Source organism: Pholcus phalangioides, unplaced genomic scaffold (assembly GCF_987345545.1).
Source record: "Pholcus phalangioides strain wild (caught in Gottingen) unplaced genomic scaffold, Ppha-v1.0 ptg000015l_1, whole genome shotgun sequence".
Classification (NCBI taxonomy): domain Eukaryota; kingdom Metazoa; phylum Arthropoda; class Arachnida; order Araneae; family Pholcidae; genus Pholcus; species Pholcus phalangioides.
The window spans coordinates 15,273,737-15,300,369 of record NW_028301608.1 but is presented as its reverse complement, the minus strand read 5'-3'; the positions used below and the strand labels follow the sequence as shown (position 1 = coordinate 15,300,369).

At 33.8% G+C, this 26,633-nt stretch overlaps 1 protein-coding gene across 2 annotated transcripts; it reads right to left on the bottom strand.

The window, feature by feature from the left end:
* Positions 1-246: 246 nt before the first annotated feature.
* LOC149075523 (uncharacterized) lies at positions 247-25,686 on the bottom strand. Of its 2 annotated transcripts, XM_089242895.1 has the most exons (11): positions 25,495-25,668; positions 21,849-21,955; positions 20,460-20,521; positions 17,234-17,295; positions 16,988-17,124; positions 12,590-12,766; positions 8,398-8,500; positions 7,885-8,085; positions 5,159-5,252; positions 4,986-5,057; positions 4,100-4,239 (listed from the first exon to the last, which is right to left on the bottom strand). In XM_089242895.1, the coding sequence occupies exons 1-11, from the start codon at positions 25,552-25,554 to the stop codon at positions 4,199-4,201; spliced, it is 1,116 nt and encodes a 371-aa protein (XP_089099021.1). In that variant the 5' UTR covers positions 25,555-25,668; the 3' UTR covers positions 4,100-4,198. The 2 variants fall into 2 exon arrangements, with proteins under 2 accessions (XP_089099022.1, XP_089099021.1); XM_089242896.1 differs by lacking the exon at positions 4,986-5,057 and having other exon boundaries at positions 247-4,239; positions 25,495-25,686.
* Positions 25,687-26,633: the final 947 nt, after the last annotated feature.

Genomic DNA, 26,633 nt, shown 5'->3' with positions numbered 1-26,633 from the left:
TTTTGTGTATATTAAATTTTTTATAACATAATTTCGCCTGAACATTCTATGACATTAATTAACATGCATTCAGAATCACCAAGAAAAAAAAAATTCTGCTTATTGAACATTGAATAGCTGGGGGGAGAGAAGTACAACAAACAAAAAACGTTGCAGCCAAAAACTTTGCTTAAACAAAGAAATATTGACTTTGAAACAAGAAACAAACAATCGCAAAATCACATGTTAGATGTGAGATATTATTTTAAAAAATGATTTATTGAAAACAATAAGATTACAAATTTCAGTTCCAGACCATAAAAGTAGAAATATTAATGTTCCAAAAAAAACTTCAGGCAGCACATTTACAATAAAATCATTTTCAACACAAATTGTTCGCCTATCCTAACAAAAACAGTAGTTCAAATATGAAAGAGTTGCAGAATCTTATTTAATATAAAAGTTTGTTTTTTTTTTTTTTTATCTGGTTTTCAATGCAGATTTTATTCTTTGGATTCCCTAAAGATTTTCTTATTTGAAAGTACACATGGTACTATTAAAAAAATACATAAATTTCACCTGGAATCTCAGAAATGATTGATGAAAAGTTTAGTTGATAAAGTGAAATGGATTTTTATCAATAAAATTTTACTGCAACTGACATTCTTGTAATTATTGCATCAACCTCTAGTTAAATAGGCCTTAGTTTCAGCGATATGAACAGCATATACCCACAATCATTTTGGGTCGACTTGAGATGCACTTCTAACATTCAAAATACTGTATAGTTCCATCAGTCTCAAATGTAGTTTTTGGCTTTTTATGATTTTGGCCTTTTCTTGGATGAAATTGGTTAAATATCATGTTTGAGACAGTGATGTACATGCTGATCAATTTAATACTGTGACGCTGAAACCATCACAATGATTGCTGTGATAATTTGCATATTTTTTTCTTAACTGATTAGCACGTAAACTGTAACAGAATGCTTGCGTGTGTTGTGTGGCCACACCCATGTATTCATCAAGTCTGGGTACTAATTTGGCTCATTTGGAGGAGACTTTCAAACATTTAGTTAAAAACGAGACAAGTGCGGATGAAGAATGTCAATAAAATTTTATTTAAAGCTCTACGTAACATTAGTAGAAAAAGGATTTAACAACAACTTGAATGAAAAAAGGGGAAAACCACAAAAAATATAAACTGTACAGCATGCGTTTTTATATCGCTGTGCACATGGCCACACAACACACGCAAGTATTCGGTTTGCATGCTAATGGTTTAAGAAAAAAATATGCAATGTATCACCAAAAATACTGCAATAGTTTCAGTGCCACAGTACTGGTATGTAAAAACAAGTTTCAGTCACTGACTAGAACAGTGGCAAAAATTAGTTTCAGTAAATGGTGATACCGATTTTGAGAGGGAGTTGAGCACATCAAATTTATGAAGTGATAGCATTTTATGCAGGTGAATAAATTTTGCATGTCACTTGTCAAATATGTTCGTGTATCTATGTGAAAGTGAAAAATTAAATTATTTAAAAAAAAGGTGAAATTATTATCAACTTATTGAAAACTATGGGGATTCGTGCGAAAAAAATACGTGAAAACAAAAAGGAAACGCTACATGTACTAGAATGAATCAAAAGTTTTGCAATATTTTCAATCATGAGTTATATTTACAAGTCTATGATATTCCAAGTTTGCTTGGCAATGTTCATTTGCTTATCAGATGACCTGCCTCAAAACTCATAATTTTAGTTTTTGGCCTACTGACCTTGGCTGATCATTCAGGTTCTTGTAACCCAGAATAAATGTCTAGGACTATTTTACTACTTAATCATCTGATCAACAGCTAGTACAAAACACCTTCTTTGAGATGCTTTTTAGCTGAATAGTGACCCAATTATAGGTCCTGAATCAAAAATTCTCAAATTAGATGCGGCATGGGCTTTCTTTGCCTTTCTGATCGGGGTTACAAATATCTCAACATGGGTTATTTTACTAGTTGATTAATGGGTAATATTATGAAAAGTTAAGGTTAATTTACAGGTGGTGCATTACATAAGTTAAATGACACATACATAGCAGGCAGAACTCATTTTTTTATATTTCAAAGCTTTTAACTTACCCTCAGAAACAGAAAACAAAAATGAAAAATTATAATCAAAAACAATGATATTTTGGCTTACAAAGATTTTTTCTTCTAAATTTCGCATCTTAGCTAATGAATGTGGATAACAAACATTTTTGTTGATATGGATGCACACACTAACATAACAGTCACATTGTGAGCTGAATTTTCACACCAATTCATCATTAAAATCAATTATAACATATCCATGTTATGGCCCAGCAGAGAACCATATTTAGTTTCAATATATTATATTTATTGAATATTTGCCTTTTTTTTCCTCTCTTTGAGATCGATCTTGATGATCATGTTTCAGCTATCACAGCCGATTCCCACGCTGTTGCCAGATTTGAGATAAGATTGTTTAACTTTTGTTGTGTTATGCAAATTCTGGTATTATTTGATTGGATCCGGTGACCCTGCAGGTTGGGGAAGTTTCCCTTAAATGCTGGTTGCATGTTATCCTCACACGCTCACTTCTTTGTTTTTGCAGTATGAAATGGCTCACAATAAAGGCACCTTGTGCGTCTCCGCACTTATTATGATGATATCCTGAAGGATGAAATGCCAATCTTGTTGACACCTTTCAATTGCTGTCTCACCGGTTCTGTAGAGGTGATTGTGTTCAGTGCTGTATTTCATTGCCATTTTGCCAATCTCTTGGGGAAAGATCATCATGCCTATGATGAGATGTCACAGTCACTTGGGTCCATGCTTGCAGTAATCGGATTCCCGCAATGTGGTCCTGCGTGAATTCTAGGTGTCGAGAATGGTGACGACTTCGTGTGCTTCAACGCGGACGTTACTGACTTTCTAGTCACGTGGATATTTTTCCCGCATGGATAATTGCATTGGTGAGACAGATTTCAATAATGACTGTGATATGACTTTAAATTTTATTAACGTAAGCATTTAAAATTTCCGCATCGTGATTATCATTTCCAGAGATTATTTATCGATTGTTGCTGTAATTAATGTAAAATTAATGTAATAAATGTTCATATAGAAAAATTCTGTCATTCCTTTATTTTCGCCTGCCAAAACTTATCTGCGAAAACAAAAACAATACCAAGTATGCAAATATTGTTGCATACTGTCACTGGATCCCGATTAGTTAATGTCTGTCTCACAAGCTCTTCCCAGATGTACCTCAACTTTTCTCTCAAATTTATCAAACCATTTCATGTAAAATGAAAAATTGAGCTAAGAAAAAAAAAAGGGAGGAAGCCTAGAATTAGATTCCTGCAATGCAGGACTGTGAGTGACAAACTGAGTTATTTTTGATAGCCAAGATATAAATGCATATCTTTTTATTATTTCATAAGCTGTCAAAAATGACCAAATACATTTGAGGAAAACAGCCTCAATGGACATAGGAGCTTATCTTTTCCATATGCATGTATTGAGACAAAATAATGAACTGACCAAATCACATAGGGGTGTCACCTACAAACACGACTGGGTTATGCACATATTGTGAAATTAAAAGCTCTTCAGTTTCTCAATATCCTGTAAATTCTCATTCATCCAATTATTAAGCTGTTTATTTCGGCCTTTGGCCAGTTTTTGTCTTTTTTTATAGTGCTTCTTGGTGTTTTATAAAGTTAATCTTCAAATTTTAGGCAGAACCTGGAACAAAAACAAATGAGACAACTTTCCACAGAAATCTATAGGAAATCACGCTACAGTTGGCATATTTGTTTTTGGAACAAGTTATTTTTAATAGCCAAGATATCACTGCATATTTTTTTTATTATTTCATAAGCTGTCAAAAATGACCAAATACATTTGAGGAAAACAGCCTCAAGATTTCGAGATAGATTTTTTTCCCCATATTATCATTATCACATTTTTTTGAATAAGTGAAAAATATCGAAAATTCTAAAATTAGAAAATTATTTTTAAATTCTTCATTTGCTCAATGAAATTTAGACTGCAACAAACGAAACCTACTGGTTTTTGATAAAATCATCAAGTTGCAAGAACAATAAAAGGTAATGGAGATAGGTTGGCGGGGACATGTCCTTTTGAAAACATAAATACACACCCAGTTATATACTGGTATGAATTTTGTAACACACCTTCAAGACTTCATAATTTGGCAATATTCATCCAGAACAGAACCTTGAAAGAAAAATCATTATTCAGGACAAAAAAATAAACTATATATCTTAAATTTCACCAAATTTTCCCATATCTTCCATTTTAAAAAAAATGTTCACTGATAAATTTACGTATTTAGTCATATAGGAAGAGGTTTTTAAAAAAATTCAGTGCTTCAAAAACCCAGTTCGTCATATATACGAGAGTGAAGGATTCATTTTGCTTTTTAGTATTTTGCTTTTTTCTTTAAAGATGAAGTGAGGAAACTCTATATAACTACTACTGAACCACACATGCATCTCATCTGTATTCCTCTGTCGAATTTCTAACGAATTGGAACATGTCAGAATGTGCTGTATGTGTTGTGAACCCAATGTGAAGTTTGTTTCTGAAAAACTAAGGAATGCCTATTATGTATTGCTTAATGAAGTGCTACTATTACCACTTTTTTTTTCCTTCTACTACTACCACTACTTAACTGTACATACACATCGTATGCATTCCTCAGTGGAATTTTTAATGAATCCGTACATCCCAGGATACATATTCAAGTGCTGCCACATGTTTTCCAAATTCGAAAGAAGACAATTCAGCAGGTTATATTTTTGTAGTGCATAAATATTTTAAATGTTGAAGGCCTGAATTGCTCTCTGTGGAGAGCACATTTTTAAATGAGAGATCAGCTCATATTTGCGCCTTGAAGTTGGGAAACCACAGAAAACAAACCTCAGTCTTCCGCCCCCCTATGCTGCGAGTGGGATTCCTACCTTGGTCTTTGCAATGCAAGCCCATGATGATACCCAGACCACCGCATGGTGGCGAATGCTGTATACTTGTACCTAATCAAAATTCACGAAACAGTAAATCAGATTATTTATCAGAAATTATCTCACACACACAGTTATTTGATCTCTAGAAAATAAACCTGATTTTTACTCACTTGGCTGACAAAGAGACAAATCTTCAAAACTACTTGATTCATTTTTGCTCAATGATTCAAAAGAAGATTTTATCAAAGAAAGGTTACCAAGAAGCTGCAATGAAGAAAGAAAAAAAATTTTAAACCCTGAAAATCAATTAATACACAGCAATTGAGATATTTTCGTACATAACCAAGATGATAGTATTTTGAAACAATTTTTACCCCTAATTTGTCCCGGATAATAGAAGCATAGTAAACTGCATAGGGATGACAACTTTATAATAGCACATCTTTCCTGTATTAGCAATAGGGCAGTACCACCTACTCATTCTTATCAGGAATCCAATTAGTATCTATACGATTATGATACTATAAGGATAAAAGAGAAATTTGGTACTATTATCAGCATTCCCCTCAAAACAAGCATTTTTTTCCCCTCCAAATATACAGAGAAAGATATGAATAGGAGAGACCCACTCCTTTGGCAGGATACTACTACTACTTAACCATACATGCACCTCATACACATTCCTCTAATTTCTAATGAATCGATACATGCTGGAATGTGTGTTTCGAGTGTATGTGTAGCACTAACATATTTATGTTGTCAAGTTGTGTTTGTTTCGTGTTCATACTGCCATCTGTCTTCTATTTTCTGAAGTAAGATGGAAATGCTTAAATTTTTCATGTTATGTCAGTACAGTGTTGTAGGTCTGCCTGCTCTCTGTGGAGAGACCTTTTCAAATGGAAGACAGGCTTGAATTCGCGCCTCGAAGCTGGAAAACCGAAGAAAACTATCTTCAGCCGACTACCACTGTGCCATCGACAGGGTTCGAACCTGAATCCTCAGGACGAGAGTCCAGCATGATGCCCACACAGCTGCAACATCGGATAATAGCATTTAATACGTGAGATGGTGCCGGTTTTGCAAAAAATTTATTTCTTTGACTTGAAAATGTATTACAATGTTTAAAATGTTTTTCCTTGAAAAAAAATTTGTCTGTCTTTTACAATTGATTGGACTCAATTTGAAATCTACTGATTACCAAGTGGAATATAATATACAGTGAAACCTTGCTACAACAATATTTGATATAATGATAAATCCCTCTACAACAATATCTTTTCAAGTCTTGTTTGGAAATACTTTTACTCTAGTGTTAAACTACTGCCTCGTAATATAACGATAATCCCTCAAAAGAAATATTTTTTCTTGGTCCGCAAAGTATCATTGGATCAAGATTTCACTATACACTACTTGATGGTATAATCATATTATTCTAAAATTATATTATGCATAAAAAAATAAAGCAAAATACTAATAATAATCATCCCAAGTTCCTGAAACTATGCAACATCAATGGAGGAAAACAATATGTTTTTTATAATGTGAATTCAGCAGTTCCTTACGAAATAAAGTAAGGCTTAAAAAACTTCGATAAATTAGTTATCATGCTGAAATATCCTTATGAATAATATACAAGCTGACATATACATTTAAGTATAAAAATAACTCCTTTCATACTCCCTCTGCTACAAGTGGGAAAATATATCTAGCCAATAGTCCTGCTAACACCTTCCATTTTTAACATTGAAGAATGTGGGAGGGGAATCTCCTGCATGTGCATTAAAAATTAATTTGCATTGCCAGTCACTGAACAAAAAATTTAGTAAATGGGTAGTGTAGTAGGTGTATATCCCAAGCTTAATGTTGATTTGTCAGTGGTTGATCGGAAAAATCAGCTTTCCCTAAGTGGAAAGGGATTTCTTTTATTTCTCCCCTTTCATGTCATGTGATGTTAAGGAGTGAGCTTCAGAATAATTTCTTGGTAGCATTTTTCAGAATGTTCTTAAAGTCACTCTTACAAGCCTATGCTTATAATTCGGATGGGATGAGAATAAGCATGAGTAGATAGTACTGCCACTGATTTCATACTTTAATTTCAAATAATACTGTGTTAAATAAAATGATCAAACTCCATAACAGTCATAAATACATGCAGCTGAAAGAAAAATATTTCTTTCCATTTATACACAATGCCTCAAATGTTTTCTGTTCAAATAGGGTTTGTGAAAATGGGCAGTTTACTACAAACTTGCGCACCTTATCAAAGTTACTGCTGAGTTTATGGACAACTTGGGTGATGAAAATATAGCAGAAGATGCCCCAGTGGAACTAGAAAAATTAACAGTGAAAAATGCTGAAAAATTGCTGTAAAAATGCTGCACCATTTTTTGGAGCAAACTGAGAAGATAGGGCCCGAAACATTTGCAGCTCTTGCTAGTATAGATGGCATTATGAAAGCTCAAGGAGCAAAAAATATGCATCAATTTATGCTTACGGATTATTTTAAATAAAGTATGTAAATAAAATTGAATTTAACAAAAAAAATTCAAAATATTCTAGTGTATTTTGCATATAGCACCAATAATATCATCAGTACGTATTAAAATATAGTATAATTTTTCTTAGTTTTTGTCAATAGACTTTTTTGCTATTTTTTGGCATGTTTTTCTTTTCTTACTAAAAAACTCTATGTGTCGAAAACTATCTCAAAACCTTTTTGGTCCCATCAGTTTCAAGATTTGACCGTATTCCATTTCCACAAGAAACAGTACGTAATAAGAAAAGGGAAGTTTCTACTTTTCCATCTTTTTGTAATGGACACTTGAACCAGTTTATATTTTCAAAAAAATCTTCAGAGCAAAAAGGATTTGGAAAAAATTATAATAAAATGGCTTACTTCTTGCACATGTTTTTGCCTCGAGTGAAGTTCTGTAAAATGCTGTCCTAAACTGCCAAAGTTTTGGGGAGAGCTTCTCAGCACAGGCTTCAGACTTGTCTCTAAAAATACCATGAACTCTTTCATTGACTCTGAGAAATTCTCAAAAAATGACAGGCTCAGCTCATTTGTAAACTTCCCCTCGTCCGATATATGAAATTCCTATTTCAATGTGATATTTAAAAAAGAGGATGATTGAGAGATTATTTGAATAGTCACACAAAGAAAATGTGTTAAATACAATGATTAGTATACAAAAATATTAGTACTTCTAGTGTTGAATAAAAATATTTTTGATTGTATAAAGAATAAATTGACATTTTTGTTCAAAAGAAAAAGCATCTTTTTGTTATGCAGCGGCAGGAATACACTATATTCACTTAAGTGACAGGCATATATCACAGATTTCAAAACATTACTGAAAATATTTATGTAATAATAATATTTCATAATTATAGCAATATGAAACATCACCTCGCTTGTATAATTATCATACAGCTCACAGAACCGCTTGGAAATATCAACTGTCGTTTTCTGTTCATCCTCTGATGCAGATTGTATTTTCTGAAAGCTATAACTGAAATGAAATAACAGAAAAGGTATAAAAATATTTTATTTTGATAGCAGTTCATCATTTTTTCTGATGAAGAAATTATCATTTACAATTTAGTTTTTTTTTATTACATGCAGTCAGATATGATAAACAGAAATAACCTGTTAATAAATCACAATCAAACAATCTACAAATAGAAAATTCTAGTAGGCCTAAACATATAAATTGTAATTTCTCTAGCATGATGTCTCATGCCATGCAGATGTTACTAAAATGCCCTTTAAAATATAAATTAAACAGAGAATTATATAGATTTTTATTCAACAAAAGTCTTTCCCAAAGCATATTCATGAAACTTTGGGTGAGAATGAAATTTAAGGTGAAGGACTGATTCATCATAGATATTAAGCAGGGTTGGGTTTTTGACATGACAAGTATCAAAAACTGGTTTAAACAGTCAAAAACTGCAGAAAACCATCAAAAACCTACATGAATGTTTTTGGATAATGTTTTGAACACAATAGGTACATAACATGATGAAGAACTTATCTTTTTGCATATTACAATGCTTTATTTTTAAACACTAATTTATTACAATAATTAAAACAGAATACCAATTATAATTTGCTATTTTGAATTTTTCGAGACACAAAGAATCTAGAACAAATAATACATAATTTTATGGTTCATTATTATCTAAACTATTGATTATCTTTGTTCAATTTACTAAGTCAAAGAGAGCTGTCTATTCAAAATATGTGTGATAAGGGATCAGAGTCAGGTTTCTGACCTCAGAAACACAGTATTGAAACAGTGAGAAACTTATTGTCAATGTTATCAAATAGTTTGTTTTTTTTAACCTGATAGATATATATTAAATTTTAAAAAAAAAACACTTTCAAGGTAAAGTGTATTATATTTTGAATTATAATTACTGTGCATAAAAAATATATTTCAATATTTTAAATTTTCAGATCTGCCCAAAATTTTATTCCATATAAAAATTCTCACGCAGCATCTATCAATACACTAATTAAACTAATTTCTCACCTTAAAAATGTCTTAACTTAGGTTGTATAAATTCAGAGTTAAGAGTATTTTTAATCAAAGCAAAGCTGGCAGAACTTGATATACCCAAATCATTGTTTTGCACATTTAAATACAGCTTCAATTGAAAAAACATTGCATTATATAAATGCCAGTAAATATACCATATCATAGTAAAATTTAGTTATTCTTACTTTTGCACTATGAATATGTTGCAGGAGTTTCTTAAGCCCAATATACAAGCCAGCACTTCAAATTAAAAGACTTTTTAGTACTACAATGTAGTATTTTGATTGCTAGATATATATTTTAATGTTACGCACAATATGGATATTCTTTTATGTATCTCAGTGATTATCTAGATAATTTAATAATAACAGAAATCAACATTACATATATGGAATTTTTAAACACTTATTTGTTATGAAAACAGTACAGCATGTGATTTATATCAATACATATATATAAGCAGTTGAAGAAATTTTAGAAGGCCGAAAATAATATGGAATATCAAATAGATAGTTTTTCCTTCAGCTTTTATGCTATGCTCTATTCAAATTGTATATTTAAAAAAATAATAATATACAGTAAAACCTCGTTAAGTCGTCATCTTGATAAGTCGTCACTCCGGTTAAGTCATCATTTTTCTTCAGACCCTTCCAGCTCTCATAGACCACAATGTTATTAAACCCTCATTTACTCGTTGCTAATTTTGGTTAAGTCGTCACTATGAAAACGTTTGAGAAAGAGGAACAGACTATTTTTATAGCTCCCATTAAAAAAGCTTGTTAATAACATTGCCATATGCTTAAAAGTCACCATGAAATCCTATATACCCAAATGGAACAGTTTAACTAACGAAACTTACGCTGGGGAAGTTCATTTGCTGACTAAGGTTTTTGGAACGTTGGGGACTGTTCAGGCTAGATCTCATTTCTACCTGGGTTCTATTGGAGAAACTGGACAAACCACGAAACACCCAAGCTCTGTCGCAAGAAGCACCGTAAGCCCTTCGCCCCCCCCCCCAGCGGGGGGGGGACAGGGCATCTCCGGCAAAACCAAAATTTATTGATATGTCAAAGATTACATAAAGGAAATCAAAAATTACGTAAATCAAAGAATCAAATTAATCAAGTTAAAGTCAAAGTACAACGGCCACGGATAATAAATAATCATAGAAAGTGCATGGACTCTACTAATTTAGGGCTTGCAATTTAAACAAAATATCTTTGTTGAAAAAAATCAGTCATTCTTTCCCAAGATGAGGTCTTCTGTTTACTTTTCCCTGCCCAGGGCTCCCCCACCAAGTCAAAAGTGTTCGAGATTACTTTGTAGTTGCATCATGAACTACTGATGAAGAATTCAAACACTAAAATTAAATTTCATGTATATGTAAAATTAATGTGCAATACAGAGTTCTGTTATGAAGAAAAGCTACTTATTCAAACAGTTGCTCTGTTAGTCTAAATTAAAAATTACTAGTATAAATCAAAGTCTACAGTACATTTCACCACAATAATTTAAGTAATAAAAGATAAAAAAGATAAAAAATTGCTATTATTTTTTCTTTCGCAATCTATAAATTTTATTAATATTGTTATTTTGATTCATACTTTAATAAATGTCATATTACTTTAAATTTATACGATTTTCATAACATTGCACATTAAAACTGACGGAACTCCGCTTAAGTCGTCATAATTTTTCGATAACTTGAGGTGACGACTTATCGAGGTTTTACTGTATATGTTGTACAAAATAATGCGGTAGACAGAAAATTATTCTAGAATCATATTAAGTATTTATTCTTTGTATAACATAGTCATTTTAAACATTACATGCAATTAACATGTGTATTTCCAATGAGAATTTTTGTATTGAAAGGCAATATTTGAGATTTTTGACATGAACATTTAAACAATGGTTTAAACCATCAAAAACTGCCATGTGACAAAAACCTGCCAACCCTGATATAAAGCAGTTGACATTGCTTGTATTATGATACACACACATTTATTTACACGTATAAAAGATGGGAGTTTCTGTATGAAAATCCCAATGAGATATATAACAAAAGAGGTCAGAATATTAGGTCACACTTAGCAGGTGTGAAGAATGCAACCATACCAGGCTTCAAAATATTATGAGGGGTGTACAATGGGACTAAATCTTCTACATTCAAAAGAGGAATAGGCAGCGAAATTCTAAATACTCCCTTACCACGAAGAGCAAAATAGTCCTCCAGTACAGTGCATAAAAAATTGTTTCTTTATCTATGTTTGTTGATATAGGCACAGAAAAAAAATTCATAGAAAGAATGCAAATACAAATTAAAATAAATTACTTATCTATTTCAATTTACTTTTAGCTGCTCAACAAAGTCTTCCTCTAAAAACTCTATTAGTTTATAGATTATGACATGCAAAAAAGCATGCTTCTTATACCTAACCCAATTTTTTTTTTTAATTTTTATTCTTGACTACGGTAGGTAACTTAAAGTACAGACTTTGCGCACTACATATCCATCTTTAAGTGATTCTTTGAGTTCTTTGGATCGGGATGACAAGCAATGAATCAGCTGCTCCCTAGGATCCCCAAAGCAGAGCATACCTAAAACTGTAACCTGCCACAGAATAATGTCAGGAAGAATTTTAAGAAAATAACTTTTTGGTGTAAAAAATACATTATGGCAATTTTTACTGCAGAACATTTTCAGTCAGAACATGCCGGGCTTTTCAAAACCCAGTGAAACATTCTGCTTTGGGGACCAGAATCCATTTTGAGTCAATACATCAAAGAGGATCGTACCCCACCTCCTGAATCTTTCAGACCCATTTGTGGGCCAATAAGACTTGTCTATACATTTTGTTTTTCAAAGTTATAACAATGGTATTTCTAACTCTGTGTTCTTATACAAAACATAGAACAACTACTTTATAAAGCAAAATGTTTTTTGTCTTTTCCGCTTCACATGAGAATTTGTTGATTTATTTAGATGACTTTAATTAAAAAACAAATCTTACATATGAATATCATAGGCTGAATGATTGAGAAATGTAAAATTACCCGTCCTTGTCTGGGATTTCACTCGAAAGAATGCTGTCAATGTCTCTAGTAACATCTGGAGCGAAAAGAGTGACATGATCCATAAAAAGATCATTCACATTGGTTTTATAAGAGCAGTTCCTAATAAGATCTGTTGACCTCATGTATTCTTCTTCAATGGTTACTACTTGTGAATTGCTAGAAGTAATAACACATTGAATAAAGTTTTCAACTGACAAAAAAAAATTATTAATCAAATTTTGACAAAACAAAAAATATTATGATTGATGAAATGCAAGAAGTTCTATTAATTTTGTTGGCACTTCATATAAAATCCATTAATTTCCTTTAAAGCTTTGTAATTCCGAGATTTTCATACTTTTCAACTCATTTTCTTGGACATACACCTTCTATAAGCAAACAAACAAGCACATATTGCACAAGTTGGCTATTAAGATTCCCCACTGAATCTAGCACTTGACCTATCAATTTCAATCACCTAAGGTAGAAGCATCAATATCACCAGTAAACCCAGATTTAAATCCCAAACATAGCTTTTTTTGGAAGAGAAGTTTTTGGGGTAAAAAGCTGTCATTGCAAATTAGTTTTTTTTCCAATGTTTCCTCAACACCAGCAGTTGGCATCATCTGGAATTGTCTAATAAATTTACAACAGCCAAAAACTTATCTTCTAACTGACAACAGCAATGAAAATGTTATAAATTTGTGGCTTCCTTTCTTTCAAATTGTACAAAGCACTAATCAATTGCCACATAGGAAATTCACTACCATTTTAAATCCAAAGAGCTGGCTGTAACAGAATATTAATTATTGTGGAACCTCACTGCATAAAAGAAAATTTTGTTCATGTGTGTGTTCAGGTGCTGTCATTTAATTTCTAAAGATGAAACTGGCAATGAATGGATATTATTGAGTAATTTTTGTAGGACCTGTGACTTGGGGTGTGAGATTTTTTTATAGACAAATAAAATATACTGTCATCAGGGTCCTAACTAAGATTTTTGCCGCCCAGGGCAAACATTATTTTGCCGTCCCCCACAACTTTAAAATTTGATAATTTTGTAACCTGCTCTTTGTTCCCACCTAAAACTGCCGCCCAAGGCAGTTGCCCCCCCCCCCCAGTTCCTGCTCTGCTGTAATTTCCTGCATATTAGACTGCAGATGCCAATTTTGTTACTGTCAAAACAATATCATCGTATAGTCTTCAGCAGAGTATACTTCTCATGTGAAAATATCACTCACATGAATAATGAAATTTTAAGGAATGGAATAGACTGTCATGTTTTTGTACGAAAAATGCTAATTTTTCTACTCGTATTTATATGCGTGTTCTAACCAGAGATGAATATTCGACCACTATTCGGTATTCAGCTGTTTGGCTGAATAATGCTCAGGTATTCGGCTGAATATCTGTGTAAATCCAAGCACAACAAACTAATTTTAAAAAATGATATTAATTGGAATTTTTTGCATAAATTTAAAAAAATTTGCTATTTATATTTTATTGTGTGGTGTATATCTCTTTCTGTAAGAAAGGCTATGTCAGGGTGAATTTCTAGGATAAAGAAAACATGAAATTGAGAATAGAATGCAATAAAATGAAAGTGAGCATGAATTACACAAGTTCATTAACTGAAGGATGTACCTAGACAAGAAACATATTAAGCTACTGAAAGAGGAAAAATAAGAAAATAAGTCGTAAATCTTATGAAGCATTATTATTTTCGAGTAAATAATAGTTGCTATTTTTTTTTTATTTGATGTAAAATTGCGACAAGTGTTGAAAAAATTGATTCCTTAAGTAATATTTAAATACAATACTGTGGAACTTGGTTAATTCAAACTTAATTAATTCAAATTTTAGATAATTTGAACTTTTACAAACTCTCCTTGAGTTTTCTGTTAAAATTTCTTGTTTAATTTGACGTTAGAGGGGAAAAAATTATGATTTTTGCATCAGCAAATTTATTTTGGAAAAATTCTAAAAGTCACAGATTTTGTTTTATTTGACCAAGTTGTTAAACAACAAATTTTCAAATTAAAAGTTTTGAATATTCTTTTTTTTCTCTATTCTTTCTATGATAGCTTAGTGCCTATTTTGATATTGTTCAGTTGGAATGCATCGAGAATGTGTACCACTTGATACTAATTATGTTGTTCAACTTATGGATCAAAGTGTACCATTCAAAATCTGAATTTTTTTAGTCAAAGTAAAAATTGGAATACGCTACTGAAAGTGTATTTCACTGATAGCATACGAATGACAAGCAAAATTTGGAATACAGTTTCGTAACCGATGATCGTGAATTGCTTCCGTAAATAAAGCTTTAAGCATGGTCAAGAAATTCTGCAGTGATATTGATTCCAGAACAGTAGCTAAGACCAATTATTATAATTACAAATAATTAAAATTTGGGAAACAGTTTCATAACTGGTGATAAAAATTTTAATAATTGATAACTATTATCCCCCCTCCCTTGTGAATGTTGATGATTATAAGTTGCAATTTGTAGCCTTTTTACAGGTCCAGGATAGATTAACTGGATAATTTGAATTTTGGATAACTCGAACTTCTTTAATGACTTTGGACTTTGAATTAACAAAGTTCGACTATATATCATCACTAAATTTGATTTTCAGTATCATGACAATAAAAATCTTTCAATTACTACAGTTTTTAATATTTATTTAAATAATAAATTGCATAATTGAAATGCAATATCATTTAAAATTACCAATAATTTCATTTTTAATTAAAAACACTAATTTTATTTATAATTTTGATTAATTTTAAGAAAATCAATATTCTGTCGTGAAATATTCAGTATTCGGCCAAATCATACTTCATCCCATCCCTAGTTCCAACCTCTCAGAAAAAAATCTACAGATAATATGGTTGTATTATGATTAATTTCAACAGGAATGCCATTTTAACGTTTGCGGAGCGACCGTTTCGAAACGCTCTAGCACATTTGCATTTCATGTTAGATCATGCAGTCTTTGATGACAATTTTTTGTATTGGTGTGTACTATCATCTCTTAAAGTTTTCCTCATCTTTTTGAATCATCCTGTATGCAGAAAAATAAATATAAAAGTATTTGACAATTCTTTTCAGTTTGTAATTTTCTTCCCATATATTTCCCTGTTTAATAACATTATTTATAACTGTAATTCACTCTATTTACCTCCATCACAAGAATAAAACCTTTCCCATGAAACTTAAGTTAGTTTTAGTTGGCTTTCAGTTGGCTTTCTGAGAAACTTAAGTTAACCTTCTAAGACAGGTTTCACTGTACTTAAATTGGTTGAAAAGTGGAATCAAATGGGAAATTCTACAGTCTGGTGAAAATGTAAAAGAAATGCATATAATGTATAAGGAAAAGATGGGTAAAAGTATACATGCAATTTCTAGCAGCTGGCAGTAAGCCAAGTAAAATTTAATAATACCAAGTTCACATATGTTTTGAAGTATCTCAAGAAACTGCCATTATTGATAACATCCTTTATGTCTCCAATTTATTAGGTCAAATATGAGTTTATCACTTACACTTCAGTCTGCAATTTTTATGTCAGTGGAACATTGATGAAAGCTTTTACGTTTTCAGTTATTATGAAGAACATTCTCAGCTGAACAATATGATGATGTTCAATTTAAATGCATCACCAGGTGTTACTATCTATGAGCAATTTAGAAAATCAGTACACAAGCGGCTAAGGGGTATGCACAGTGATGTGAGTCTTCTCTGTTAATATAAGGTGAAGAAAGAAGTTTGTAGAGACTATAAAAGGAAGAAAAAGGGACGATGACATTAAAATACCTTGAAATCACAGCAGGAAATAATTCCAAAAACTCTAATGAATTTTCTCAACAAGTTTAATCATGAAATGAGAGGTCTATTTACCCAGCCTGTGAACAATCCTTATTAAAATCAATCCATCATCCTTATTAACAATCCAATTGAGATTGAGGGGAGGGCTCAGTGAAATATGTAAGGAGTGGTGGAATGAAAAATTATCTAGTTATGAAGTTACAAGGAGATTCATTTGCAGTTAAATCTTTGGGTGCGTACTCTTACACCCGAGGTGGGAAAGAGTACGAAAATATATCCGAAACATTTCTTTAGAAAATTTACTGCTTATTTGTTTACAGAGTTACCTCTTTCCATATCTCATACTTTTATTCTTGATTTGATAAACTGTATTTCATACACTTTTTGGAACCTAATCCCTTCAAGTTACATTTTTATAATCAAAAACCTACTGAAACATTTCTCCCATATCATTGAAATCCTTTACAAGATTTAAACTTGAAATGTCAAAAATAAACATTTCTATTTCTTGACTCTGTTTTTAATAGCAAATTATACTTTTCTTTTTCTTCAAAGAAATGGTATAAACCTTGATTCCGATATTTCAGCTCCAAATCCTTCCGAGTCTATTTCAGCACTTGTATCATGCGAGATCTGTGATTTGGCCCACAATATGTTTATGAATTCCTTCCAGAATTTCAATTGTTCAGATTTTGGTGCCCTTCCCTGCAGAAAAATGTGATTCAAATTTGTAGAAATTCTCAAAAGAAATTAATTTATATGCATAGTTACATATACAGCATATCAACAATCAGGAAATAAAGATTTTACTTACAGAAATCAAACTATTGTCTTTCTTCTTGCAAAGACCTAATGCTGAGATGACAGGTAAAAATTCTAAATTCAAAATGATAAAAGATGAATTAGACCTCATTCAACAAATACAGTGTGTCTCAAAAGTATTAAAGCACAAAAGAAATGTGGCAAATATGAAGATAAATTAATGTCAAATAGACTTTTAATATTTTTGCTAATTAGGTACCTTGATACCATGTCTACAATTCACATGAAAAGTCACAAGTAAAAATTAAATCATGATTTTTGATACAAAATAAAACATTAGACATTTGAATCTGTTTCAAAAGTTTAAGCACAACACAAAAAATCCTAGTAGAATACACGTAATCTTGTAATTAAGCATGAATAATGTTTTTTGTCCATGACTCACTGAAAAAATGTGTTTTCATTGATAAAAATGGTTTTTGAAAGATTTTCTGACTTTAGGGAATGCCAAAATCCTCAGTAGCAATACTGAATTCTAGAAGATTGTATTGTAATTCTTTATCGGGTTCACATTTGTGCTCTATTGTGGGTAGTCCAAAATTAATAAAATTTATTTTGAGAGCTAATGTTTTGTGCATGATAAAACTCCTACTTGGATCCGTAAGAAGCTTGTCAAATGGTAGCAAATGTTGCTTGAGTGTTTCTCGATTCTTCTTCACGTCTTTTTTTCCCTGAACAATTGGCAGAATACTCAGACCATCAAAACCAAATCTTCTCCAACTCATTAACAATTTGCCTCCCTGTCATTGGCCAAAAACAGTCCTTGGGACATCAGTAAAGTCATGCCAGTAAATGTTCCAGTTATCATGGCCATCTAAGTTTCCCTTTTTGCCTTGATGAATATTACTTTCAGCTATTTGTGTTCATATAAAACATGTTTTCTGGTCAAACTCAATTCTCATCTCAACCTTGTTTTTCACATGGTGTGCATACCATTTCTTTTTCAGTTTAATGTAGTTGCAGTCTCTTAGGCATTTATGTACCATACCTTTTGACATATTTAGCCACAGGTTATTTTTCACATTTCTAATTTTGTTTGAGTGGACACCACTTTCTGAACCAGTCTGTCTGTATGAATACACATAGCATGTGGCATTCCAGATTGCGGTTTTTAATTAAAAATGCTCTCTTTGGCAAGAACTTGATATGTACCAATTAATTTGATGAGTTAAGAATATTAGAAATTTGTCTAACAGTCTTACTTTTCAATTCATATTTGAAGATTTTAGAAATCATTCCCTCTGGAACTGTGATGACTTCAGCATTTTGATATTCACTAGCAAAAAAGTTTCCCCTCTGTTTTAGGCCTATTTCACTCTGAGAACATGTAATTTCAGCCAACACAACACATCGTCTTTAAAATTTGCATCAAGGGTTTAAACTTTCGAGATAGTGAGTTCCCACAAAAAATACAAATATACATCATTTTCATTGACCAACTGTATATATTCAATAATATACATCCATTTTCTTCTTTTTGATTTGGATTTCAATTCAATTTTATACCTAGGAAAAATATTTTTAATTCATATTTTTGATTTTATCGGCATTTTCATATTGTGCTTAAACTTTTGAGACAAACTTTACATTCTGTGGGAAGAAATCTTTGAAATTAGAAAAATCATAAATCAATCAAAGCAATAATCAAGAACTGATCAACCAAAAAATTTTGGGAACTTATTGTTTTGTAGTGGCCACATTCTCTTGGTGACAGAAAATTGAAACCAAAGCCTGGGTTTATCTCAGCCTTCATTCTCGTGGCATCAAAAAAAAGAAGAAGAAGAAGAAAAATAACCCCAAAAGCAGCTAGCAAATAAATAAGAGCCATTGAGTGTGCAAGAAGCTAAGAAGTGTGATGAAATCGGGGTCACATAGTTAGAGTTGAATATTTCTGAAACTGAAGGATATAAAAGTTAATACGAAATATCATCTTAACCCACAAACACTCACGCTAACATAAGTAACACTAGCACTTGTGTCTGGCCTCAGAAGCCTGTTTAATGTTTCTTAACTGTATGAAGAGGCCCAAAGCAGAATGTTGTGTTTTGCATTGTTCAGCAACGAGGTTTGAGCTGACTGAAAAGGTTCTGTGGTAAAAATTCCCGCAATAGTGTTTCCTACAAAGATGAGCGCTTTTCCAGAAATTCTTACAGAGATTTTTCTGCAACACACATAGCAGTTTTTGGCATATTGTACTTTGGGTATTCAGAGAGAATCACTGATTATTTTGAAGGGTTAGTGAATGAAGCGTTATAAAAAACATTGATGAAACAGTATAATCCCTTTTTGATAATGTGTTGGCAATTCTTTTCTTTGGCGAAAAAACATCTGGAAGCATGATGAGAAGTAGCCAAGAGTGAAACAGAGTCATGATGAAAACAATAATGAACAAAACAAAATTGTTAGATAGAACAAAGGAATCGAAATTAAAAATATAACATCCTAGGTCAGATGCAGGATCGAGATTGAAATGAAGTAGCATTTTATAATATGAACAGCTTATAAATAAAAACTGAACCTCTTTTTTTTTAAATAATACAAAGGTCTCTCCAGATATAGAGTAGTATAAATTCTCTGGAATATAAATAAAAACTTGCAATCTCTTTTAAATAATAAAACGATCAGGGCAAAAATGTCTCTCAGGGTTCAATAAAAGCATGATTGCTGGATTAAAATTATAAAGGCTAGTGCAAAATATTAGTAAAAATGGAAGTATGAAATGTGTGTACGACCTGAGAAAAAAATATTCAGAAAAAAATTGAAACGGAAACTAAATGTAACATATTGAGAAAATGGTATATATTGCACAGCGAAACAAACAAAAAAAAAGTTCTAACAGATTCAATAGATTCTGTACACTTCAACACAGAAGCCTATAATTACTAGCGACCTCTAAGGGTGACTCCACCTTCAAAGAATGACAATACAGGCTAACATTAAAACAACAGTAAAAAAGAAGTGGCAAACCTAGAAGCCAAAAGAAATAATAGTAGCCGACAGAAAACTGTCAATGGAAGAAAATGGCCAACCAGGGAAAAACAGCAGGCTACAAAGGAAATTGCCAAGAAAGGGTATTTCCATAGCTGTTCCACAGTAATCAATGCTTCCATTTTTACAAAAGTAAAACAGTGTTACAAACTGTCGCCAAATCATAAGTGACACTGATATCGCGCAAATATGCTGAAATATAAACAATCTAATTAATTTTAAGGAAATACCTTTCACATTTTCATCAGCAGGATGTAATTGTTGAACATCTTTCGGGATGGTGAATTTCAACCTAAATTCAAAAGAAAATAGAAAGGGTCAAACAAAATAAATACACATCATTTACTCTTCTTTATTTCACACCAGTCATTTTCGCACACAAGGTTTTACATTTACACATACCAGGACTTGCATTTCATTGCCAATTCTGAAGGACAAATTCTACAACTTTTTTCTTTCGTGTCTTGCAGAAAGGTTGATATATATGGTAACCAGTGCTATCTTAACGCATGGGACCGACCGGACACAGCCCAGGGGCCTCACACAAATGAAATATAAGCCTAGTTGAAATTTTCTAGGAGTATGCATGCAAATTTGCCTGGAAGGGAAAAAGTGAGTCAGAAAAATCACTTGACTCATCCTGCTCTTGAAACGATCCGATGCTAACCCATCAGTTGGGAGAGGGGCTTTCCGTCATAGAGATGTGACTTACAGTTGTCCTCTCCTCATTTTTGTTGTACCTTAGCGTACAACAGAAAAAATTCTGGCAAGAACTTATCGAACTTGCGAGCCCCCCCCCCCCCCAAAAAAATATCCAAGCATAATGCTTTGCATTTTTCTGCAATAAGACTTCGGTTGACCAGAAATGTTCTGCAGTAAATATTTTCATCCGTTGTAACAGTGGTGATCGACCGAGTTTGGTTTCTGTGGCTCACAACTTTGAGGTGCAAATGCGAGCCGATCTCCCTGTTAAAAAGTTTCGCCGCAGAGATTAACAGGCCCAAAACAGTACAGTTATTCAATCATTACACTTCTCTAATAGTTAGGGAAATTTATTGCAGATGGCAGCACTGGGCCGATCTCCCCATTAAAAAGTCTCACCACAGAGCAACAGGACTGCAACGCTTCAGTTGATCAAAGATTGCACTTCACTTAGAAAAATTGATGGCAGCACTACATATAACACATAACAAGCACATTCTGGCATGTATCAATTCATTAGAAATTCCATAGAGGAATGCGTATGAGGAGCATGTGTGGTTTTAGAAGTGGAATAAATTCAATAACCAGCTCTGTGTTTTCTTTAATCTCTTCTCACCATCGCAAAGCAGTTAAGTAGTAGTAGTAGTAATAAAAATTCTCGTAATAGTGTTTTCCATACTTTTCTTAAAATGTTTCCAGATTGTTCATCACAGATTTCGGCGTATTCTTCCTTTCGCTTGCGACACCTATGAACATCTTTTTGTAGTGCAGGCAGGTACTTTATTGGCCTGGGCTACACCTCCCCCAAAGAATAAATACCTACTGCAGCTTTAAGTGCAGAATGTAAGAAAGATTATAAGCTGGTTCATAATAAAAAGACACAGTTATAGATATTATAAAGTTTAGTAAATCAATACCTTGAAAACACCCATTCGAACAGCTGAAAACGATGAGTACCGGGAGACAGCAACAGCTCTGTAAGCCACCAATCCTCTGTGTTCCCGAGAAGACTGCAATCTAATTGCTGGGTAAAAAAAAATTAATATTTAAAACATATCACAATTATCGAACAGCTTTTAGGTTACAGAATTTTCTGGATTTTTATTTATGAGTTTGAGAATATGAAGAATATTCTACAATTGGGGGTAAACAACAAGACCGACCATTGTTGCAGACAGTTTTTGCCCATTTCGGGCATTTGCCCAGGGTCTGACAAACTTTTAAAGTAGCCTATCATTCAAGTCATGTCCCATTTGGTATACATGCAAAATTTGGCCACGATAGATCTAAAATTGTAGATTTGTATAGAGAACACAGACAGAAAATCAATTTTATATAGATTATGAACCAACTATAAAATTACAAATTTTAGAATTCCAACTCCCCATGGAAGAAACTAACTAGCCAATTACATAAAATAAACTAATTAGCCAAATTTTCCCACACAAAATGCATAATCACTCTTCTTATCATCAGATTTCTTTAATTCAAAGTATAGATGAGTGGATGTGAAGATCTCAATTTCGAAAAATAAATTCACAGGCCACTGCAGGAGTTGAACCCATAGTCCCCTTGTATTCCGGGTGAATGCACTAGACCTACTATGCAACAGAAGCATTGATATTTACTTTTTTTGAAGCATATAGGCCTAGGTACGCGAAACAGGACTGTGCAACGGACAGCCTTCCAACTCAGCTGACAGCTCATGATAATAGTAGCCCTCTTTCTTTCTAGCCAAGTACAGCTCCCCTCTATCGCCATGGGCAGTTTACTGCCAAGTGAGTTGTGCCAGAAGTGTGACTGTGTGTACCTGACAATACTTAGTGTGTATCTAGTGTTGCAGGGTTTAAGCTACGGTGATACTTTCAATGTACTTTTGCATTTTTTGCAAAAATACATACAGGAGGTACGGAACGAGTAGAGACATCCAACCATCAACCATTATATTAGCATTGTAGCATTTTGCTAAAGCTTTTCCCCCATTTTCGCTTTTTTGGAAGGAATTTTTTATCTAGCTTAAACCCTGTAGTGTTGTGCATAAAGTTTTCAGTGCCGCCATCTATATTTCAGAAGTGAAGTGTAATGATTGAATATTTGTACTGTTGTAGGCCTGTTGCTCTCTGTGGCGAGACTTTTTAACAGGGAGATCCTTGAAATTGAGAACCGCAGGAAACCAACTACAGCTGATTATCACTGTGGTGCTGATGGGGTTCAAGCCTGGGTCCTCATGATTTGAGTATATCACTATGACCACTCGACCACCACATCAGTTAACAATAGACCCTAGATGGGGACAGAAGCACCGACATGAAGAAATTATTGAAGGGAGTAAAAGTTGTCAGTTGTCCCATATAAACAGGACTTATGCACCTTTATGCAGGAAGGGGAGTGGTATGTTACATTGTGCATTCATTAATTATTATTGGGGAAGAGCTCAGCTTCCCCCCATAAAATTTGTTGGGGGTTGGAGTTCAAACAGCCTCAGCCTCCAAGGTTCCCGCACCTACGTGAATGGGAGATGTAGAGAAAGAGAGATGTCATTCTCTGCAAACCACACAAATTTTAGGATTGGATTTCAGTTTTCATGGCGCAACGATTTATTTGGACAAGCTGCGGCAAAACAAATGACTAATTAAAAATAAAATGAAAAGAATAGTTTGTACGAACTAAAACGGATGTATAGCATAAAAACAATAATGTAGAATATAGAAAACTATGACTTGTCATGAAAACCAATGGATTAAATGAATTTAAAAATGTTAGGTGGATTGAAATTATCGGAAAAAAGGAATCATGAATCTAGTGATGATTGTAACCAAAAGCTGTAGTAAAATGATGTTGTGATATGAACACATAAAATAACGAGCAACAGTCACTCTAGAGCAGAGGTTCTCAGCCGGTTTTCCTAGGAGCAGGTTTTCTGTGCCGTGCGCAACATGATCTGCCTAGCACGACACACAGTCCACTCACCAATAAGAAAAACAGTACAACTGTTTCCTACACAGCACTATGCCGCTCATGGCGACACTTTACATCGGGCATTATTGGTGGACTGTTTCTGGAGGAGTCAAATGCGCCGTATGCCATGTTGTTCTTGTGTTTTCTTTCACTTCCCTTCAAACCAGAGCATGCAGACGACAGAGTAGCTGATGCCAGGGCCATAATATACTATATAGTTGCTTTGAGCTGATGCAGCATGCGAGGAGAACCCAAACACGTAGCGTGATTATGTAACACATTTCTGCCGACACGAAATGATCCAATTCGATTCACGCGGCGCAAAACACCTATTCCTAGCAGCAGGTTCTCTGTGCCGCGTGCAACGTGAATCACCCAGTGGGACAAGCCGTCCACTCACCAATCAGAAAAGCGATATGGCTGTTCTCCTACAGAGGGCAATACGGCTCACGACAGCACTTTACATCGGGCGTGATTGGCCGACTGCTTCTGGAGTCAAATGCGTTGTGCGCCGCGCGTTTCGCCCATGTCTTCTTCACTCTTGTGTGTTTTGTTTCCATTTAAACCGGAGCATGCAGACGACAGAGTAGCTGATGCCAAAGCCATATACTTTATATAGCCGCCCTGATCTGATGCGTAACGCTAGGAAAACACAAACGCATAGCGTGATTACGTAACACGTTTCTGGGAATGTAGTGTTGGAACAGCTTCGATATAGGGGACACGCCAAGTTGGCAACTTTTTTCCGGCGATAAGTTGCCATCGTTGGCGCGCTCTGGTTTGTTGTTCTGCTGGGTTGTCATTGTTCCAGAATGTTCGTAGAATTCTGCCAGTCGATGGAGCTGACTGTTGTTTTTCCGTGTTCTTAGCGTCCAGCGCGTCTTTCAAACGGGTTTTACTGCCATTTTCAAACTGGTTTTCTCTTTTTCTCATTCTATTCTCTCTCTTTTTTTCTTCCAAATGACGTCACCTTATAGCCGCTGCGTTTTGAAAAACCGTTAGTTCTTCATATTTTCTCTTCCTTCCGTATATATGATGTAGTGTGTGTGTCGGATTAATTGGAATTATTTTGGATATCTTTTCTCCTCAGGTTGTACCTTTAATATTTTGCAATATTTATTCTTTTCTACATGCAGGCATCGTTATTATTTTATTTAAAAGAACCCGGATTCCCGAAAAAAGAGTCCGGGTTTTAATTTCTAATACATAGAATATATTTATTTATAAAACATGCAGGACCGTTGTTTATTTATAAGAACCCGGATTCCCGGAAAGAGTCCGGGTTTTCATTTATAATTATTTTTTTATTGTAATTATGCTTATTGGTTTTAGCATTTTTATACTCGCTCAATTCAGCTCTTATTTATGTTTCCGTTTCTCTTGTGTTTCATGATATTTTTCATATTGTTTTCTATGCTGGCGATTTTTTTTTTTCGGCGCTCGTAATGTGTCTAACGGCCTTGGCGACTTCTGATGGGATCGTCAGACATATTTGGCGCCGAAAAAAGAAGTCGCCGAAAATCGCCAACCTGTCCCCTATACCTAAGCTGTTCCCCCTCCCAGTTTTTGATTCAGTTGAAGAGACACGAAAAAGCGAAATATTACCTGCAGCCTCCAACATAGGTTTCTAAACATGAGATCCGTCACTCCCGAAGACTCCGACATTTAATTAAATATTTGCATACACAAACAACATAGAAGGGGGAAAAGCGAAATAGAATCCTAAAATTAAAATCTCCGCGATAATCGCGGAGAGAAAGTAAACAAAAACAAACGAATTCCCGCGTTTCTAAGGATAAAGATAAGGATGCCTTTGTAACGGCTAGCACCACAACACCGGTGCCTCTTCTTATCGTAGTTAATTTCTTTTGCTATGCCACTGCATTAGCTGTGCTTTCGTGTCATTCACGATTTTTTCCTTGTCAGATGGTCTTCTTATGTTTAGACCGAGTCTAAAAGCAACACAGTCATCTACATCTGGAGGCTCGTATAGGTACATTTGGCAGCGTGACAATTCAGGACAGTGTAATAGGATGTGTTCTATGGTTTCCTCGTTCATCCTGCAGAGAGGGCATGTAGCGACCATGTTCACAGTGGACGTAGCAAGACGGTGGTTTGTCTCCAGTGAGCGAGTTCGAGCTTTGAAGAAGAGTGTTGATGGAAGAGATCCATCATACGCGCTCTCCCAGGAATAGGCTAATTTCCTGCAATAGTAGTTCAATGATGATTTCTTTAGTACTTCTTGCCTCCACAATTCGTGGGCCTTCTTGCGAATCGATGTTTTAATTGCTCGACCTGATCGCTGGATGTTTTGTAGCACTAGCGTGTTAAGATACTTTTTACCGAGGAAGTTGGTCCTACGCCACCAGGATGTACTTTGGAGGCAATAGAAAGAGTAGATGAAGAGTTTTTTCACGATCATCCAGTGACCAAAGTCGGGCGACGTATGATAGTTTTGATCTTGCTTCCCTTACTTCAAAGGTGGAGATACCAACTTCACCTTGAATTGCGCACGTTGCTGCGAGTGAGGTCGCTCCGAGGGCGAATCTACAAATCGAGGTCTGAGCAGCTTCCAGAGCCCTTCTGGTTCTTCGGTCCAAGACCAGAACTGCATCTGCACAAGAAATCATCAAAGCAAATGAAGTTTCTTCTTCATAACGATTACTTTCACTACACATGTTTTGGACCACACGCCTACATGTGAAAACAAATATTTTTTTTTTTTTTTTATTATATATATATAT

Coding starts and splice junctions, on each gene's coding strand:
- LOC149075523 (XM_089242895.1), bottom strand. CDS start 25,554: ATGTCGGAGTCTTCGGGAGTGACGGATCTCATGTTTAGAAACCTATGT. Junction 12,767..16,987: donor GCTGAAATATCGGAATCAAG/GTTTATACCATT, acceptor TATTACTTCTAG/CAATTCACAAGTAGTAACCA. Junction 5,058..5,158: donor TTTGTCTCTTTGTCAGCCAA/GTGAGTAAAAAT, acceptor AATTTTGATTAG/GTACAAGTATACAGCATTCG.